General features: G+C 54.4%; 1 protein-coding gene across 9 annotated transcripts in view; it reads right to left on the reverse strand.

Annotated features, from left to right (window-relative positions):
• Positions 1 to 5,034, reverse strand: part of MROH1 (maestro heat like repeat family member 1) — a 70,035-nt gene that overhangs the window by 54,232 nt on the left and 10,769 nt on the right. For 6 of the 9 annotated variants that reach the window (XM_012813090.2, XM_023508367.1, XM_023508368.1 and 3 more), the window contains 3 exons: positions 4,373 to 4,472; positions 3,541 to 3,619; positions 1,487 to 1,632 (listed from right to left, as the gene is read on the reverse strand). In XM_012813090.2, coding sequence (XP_012668544.1) covers positions 1,487 to 1,632; positions 3,541 to 3,562 — 168 coding nt within the window. In that variant the 5' untranslated portion in view covers positions 3,563 to 3,619; positions 4,373 to 4,472. Of the gene's footprint in view, positions 1 to 1,486; positions 1,633 to 3,540; positions 3,620 to 4,372; positions 4,850 to 4,904; positions 4,926 to 5,034 lie in introns of those variants that run through there. The other 3 variants (XM_023508373.1, XM_023508371.1, XM_023508374.1) reach the window with 3 other exon arrangements.

A 5,034-nucleotide genomic window follows, 5' to 3' on the forward strand; every position in this document is an offset into this window, starting at 1 on the left:
AAAAAAAAAAAAAAAAAAAGTAAATAAATAAAAACAGAGTTTTGGCTCGGCGCCTGGGGCTCTACTGGCTAAGGCTCCAGCCACATACACCTAAGGTGGCAGATTCGAATCCAGCCCAGGCCTGCCAAACAACAGTGACAGCTGCAACCAAAAAATAGCCAGGTGTCCCAGCTGTGGTCCCAGCTACTTGGGAGGCAGAGGCAGGCTTGAGCCCAGGAGTTGGAGGTCGCTGTGAGCTGTGATGCCACAGCACTCTACCCAGGGGGATAGCCTGAGGCTCTGTCTCAAAAAATAAAAAATAAAAACAAAAAATAAAAACAGAGTTTTAGAAATAAAACAGCTAAGATACCGAGAGGGGGGAAAAAGGAGGAAGTATCTCCCAGGAAGTACTGCAAGGCCACAGCACAGTGAGTGTATGTTTGCACGGAACTGGGCTAGTCCCCAGAAGACAGTGGTCACGTGAGGAGAAGAATGCTCTCATATATCAAAATATTAAATTGACAACAAGAATAACAGTCCTGGGGCAGTGCCTGTGGCTGAATGGCTGAAGGAGTAGGGCACTGGCCCCATATACTGGAGGTGCCGGGTTCAAACCCGGCCCTGGCCAAAAACTGCGGAAAAAAAAAAAAAAAGAATAACAGTCTTGGCTGGGCACAGTGGCTCACACCTGTAATCCCAGCACTCTGGGAGGCCAAGGTGGGTGGATCTCCTGAGGTTACAGGTTTGAGATCAGCCTGAGCAAGAGCAAGACTCCGTCTCTAAAAATAGCTGGACGTTGTGGCAGATGCCTGTAGTCCCAGCTACCCAGGAGGCTGAGGCAAGAGAATTGCTTGAGCCAAGGAGTTTGAGGTTGTTGTGAGCTATGATGCCACAGCACTCTACCAAGGGCAAGAAAGTGAGACTCTATCTCAAAAAAAAAAAAAAAAGGGTCTTTAGAGGAAGAACAAAAGACTCTTCTCTTTGTAGGAATAGCCCAAACTAGGCACTGAGAAGGAAAACAACGTACATAGTAATTCAACCGGGACTATGCAGTCAGCGGTGGCAAAGGACTGCTGAGCCACTGCCAGCTCAGAGTAGGGTCCCTGATGGGAAGCCTACTCTGAGCCACTTTTGCTCTGGGGCTCAGGTCAGTGACAAGTGAGTTCTTGAGAGGCTTCCCAGCTCAGCTGCCACGTACCAGGGCTGGCTAGAGACCCCAAACTCTCAAACGACCTGCCCTCCCTCAAGCAGGAACCACAGTCTGTTCAGGGGCATGCACCAAGCCTGGCAGAGTCACCATCTCTGCTTAGTGTAGCATGAGAGGCAAACAGCCTCCTTCACGGGGTGAATACTGCCTGGTCACAGCCCAGCCACTCGCCAGGGGCCACTGCCATACCCCACGTGTGACACGGCGGGTCACCTGTCTTAAGTACCCAATCCTGCAACAGGGGCCATCCTGCCTGGCCCAAGGGTGTACATGATGACATCGCCGTCACCTGGGAGGTACCTTGCTCTGCTGCCGCAGGTGCTCCTCACAGGCGCGAAGCGTCTCCTCAGGCTGTGCCTCCCCGATGGAGCACAGGGCACTGCACACCTGCTCCTGCACCTCAGGGTCCTTGTCAGTGATGGCGCCCAGCAGGGCACAGGACAGCCCTGTGGTGATCACACCTGGTTAGCACACTCAGGCCTGAGCACCCTCCATCATACTTTAGCTGCCAACCTGGGCACACACTGGCCAACCACTAAGGACCACAGGCTTAGGACTGCCACTAGCCTGATGCCTCAGGGCCAGCGGGCCTGAGCACCTCTCACCACAGCCACACTCAACATCCCCATGGCCACAGGTGCAGCCCTCAAGGCCACACTGACTTGCAGACACCTCTCTTGGTGTGCCCCTTTCCCTACCCTGGCTGCCCTGCCTGAGCTGTCACAAGGGTCAGATGCACTGGTGGTTGAGTATGGAGGGGGTGGGGGCTCAGGCTCCCGCCGCCACTGAGAAGCTGCCTGATTGAGACACACCACTGAGCCCACTGAGACTAGAGATGCCAAGGGCACAGTCCAGCCCCTGCAGGTACCATGGGGTGCTTCAGCCACAACCTTTTAGCCTGCGCTTCCTCAAAACTATCAATTCATACTAGCCAGGCCTCCAAGGGTGGTGCCCTGAGGTCCATGTGCAGAGCAGTGCCCCTCGTGCTCTGCTCCAGCATAGGCTGGAGTTCTCTATGACGCTGACACCTACATGTAATGCCTGGACAGGTCGGCACTGAGTAGAGGGCCAGTGATACCAGCAGTGCAACATAAATAAAGATGTAAAGCTACTGCCCTATCCCCCACTCAGCCTGACAGAACCTGGTGAGCACCAAGGAAATGATGAACACATATAGCATTGCTGGCCCTGCACTTGGTACAGGGCAGCCAGGCAGCAGGCACTTGTGCTGACTGGCTGCCCCTCCCACCCGAGACCCTCCAGTCTGAGTTGGGATGTCCCACTCCTGCTGCTACTGCGCCGCCCACAAGGGCAGCCAGGAGGCACCTGCAGATGGGTGTGGGCCTTGGCTCCTGCCTAGGAGCTGGACCTTCAAGGTTCAACGCTGAAACAAAAAAGCTGGTCTCAAGAGGTGGTTGTATCTAAGACCAAGTTCAACCTAGCAGTCAAAACTGGTCTGCTCCAAAGCACACCTGTGCCCACTTCTCGGGCTGTGGTTCAACTGTGGTGCCTGGGACCCACATGTGCAGATAGGGCCTGCCATCTGTGGACAGTGTGCTCCTTCCTCCCCATCCTCACACCTTTGTTCCTTTGCCCTACCCTTGCTGGGCAGCAGCCTATACCCACAGACTCTTTCAGTCACCCTGTTGCTATCTACCAGCACCCCCATGCCATTCCCAGTCTCTCTGTGTCCCTCAAGATCAGGGCACCCAAGAGCAGCACTCAGGGAGCCCCGTCATGTGGCTTACCCTTGGACGGAGCTCTAGAGACACAGAGAACTGGGGCAGGGCTTCCCCCATGCTGGGTCCCTACCACTCAGGCCTGAATATTGGCATCCCTCCAAAATTTACATGCTGGAACTTAGCCCCAAGGTGATGGCAGTAAGAAGCGGGGCTTTGGGGCTCTGCCGTCACGACTGGGACTTGTGCCTTATAAACAGCACGAGGTAGAGCCCTAGTCCCTTCATCCCCTCCCAGTGTGAGGACCAAGCAGGAGACGCCACCATGAAGCAGAGCACAGCCCTCACCACACACCAAACCTGCCAGCACCTTGACCCTGGACTCCTAGCCTCTATGACTGGGAGAAGTAAGTATCTGCCATTCATGATTCCCAGTCAAAGGTACTTTGTTACAGCAGACTGAAGAACTGCCTCTCTCTTAGTGAAATCTTGGAGAGGACTCGCTCATTCAGCCATCCCCCTTTGCCCCCCGTTCACTGAGTGCCACATGCTCGTCGAGCCCCAGACTCAAAGCCGGTGGGCGGAGGTCTGCACCAACCTCACCAGAGCTGCTCCACATACCACGGGCCTCCTTGCCCCAGCCAAGGGCTCTCAGCCCCAAGAGCCATGCACTTACTCTTCACATAGGACTCAGTCATTTCTGTGGTCTTGGCTTCCTCTGGACCAGTGTGAACGTGGACAGCTTCTTCTCTAACCTGGAACAACAAACACCACCAGAGTTAATTCATAAGCCTCCACAATACCTACGTTTATGGGCTGCTACCATTTTTTGTGGAAAACATGTAACTTGAATGAGTATGTTCGGGGAAATACCACTGCTGCACTCTGTTCAAGCCACACAGGGAAGACAGAGGCACTGCCATCCTCAACAGCTTCCAGCCTTCCTGAACACCTGGCAGCCCACAGGGGACTGGGCCCACGGTCCTCACACCACAACTTCAGGGCAAGTGTGGCCACTGCCTCCACCTAGGCACCTCCCTCTTCCTTCCCTCTGTGAGAGCAGAGGGTGGACACATAGCTTTCAGATATCAAGTCTTACAGTGCCATGTGCAACAGCTCATCTCAAAGAATCATGTCCACAAACAGGCAAGTTGGGTTGGCCTCTGTAGTGTATCAGGGCACCCTGAGCCGGGCGCTGGCCCCTCCCAGCGCTGCATCCTCTGGCTCACTGAGGACTCCAGCAGCCCCTGCATCCCCTCGGTTGCCTCCCTTCATCACTCTCTCCTCAGGTGTTTCAGGGAAGATAAAGGAGCTGCACCAAGACCCTGCAAGCAGGCAGGACATCTCACCACTGCACACCTGGGGCAGCAGAGGGATGGGTCTGTGAGTATAGAAGGTTTGGGGGCTGGACATGAGCAAGGGGCACTTACTTGTCCCAGAAAAACCCCAAAGAATGGCAGAAAATACCATAGAGAACTAAAAAACAAGAAAAGATAAAATTAACAGACCAAAAATGTCTAGGACTCCTGGGAAGACAGAGCGCTGATGGAGAGGCCTGGTTTAAAGATGGTGGTGCCAGACAGCATCTCCCTTCTTTCTGGAAAGCACCTGAAAGGATGAAAAACAACAGACAAAAACGTGTATTTTCTTGGTGGCACTATAAGGAGAGGGCAAAAGACCCCATATCACGGAGGGGTTCAAAGACAAAAGGGTTCAGAGCCTGGCTGTCAGGCAGGGGAGGGGATGCGCTGGTGGCAGATTCCAGGAAAAACCGCACGACACCTCCCAGGTGAGGGCATGCCTGACATAGAGCACCAACTCCCAAGTTCCCACACATACACTGAGTTTGTGAGGTGGAGCGAGGAGGAGTAACCTGTCTCTGGGGAAACACAAAGTGAAACCCTCTCCCACACACAGGAATGACACGTGCCAGCTCAGACGGAAGCAGCAAAAGTGACCCACACGGGGAGGGTGGGAGGGCTGCTCAGCCCAGATGAACAACAGGGACCAACATGCACTCCCACCAAGACAACTAAAGACCTGGGCAAGAGGCTCGGTGTCTGTGGCTCAAGTGGCTAGGGCGCCAGCCACATACACCTAAGGTGGTGGGGTCGAATCCAGCCCGGGCCCACCAAGCAACAATGATGGCTGCAACCAAAAACTAGCCGGG

This window comes from Otolemur garnettii, unplaced genomic scaffold (genome assembly GCF_000181295.1).
Source record: "Otolemur garnettii isolate 467f Iridium unplaced genomic scaffold, OtoGar3 scaffold00245, whole genome shotgun sequence".
Classification (NCBI taxonomy): Eukaryota; Metazoa; Chordata; class Mammalia; order Primates; family Galagidae; genus Otolemur; species Otolemur garnettii.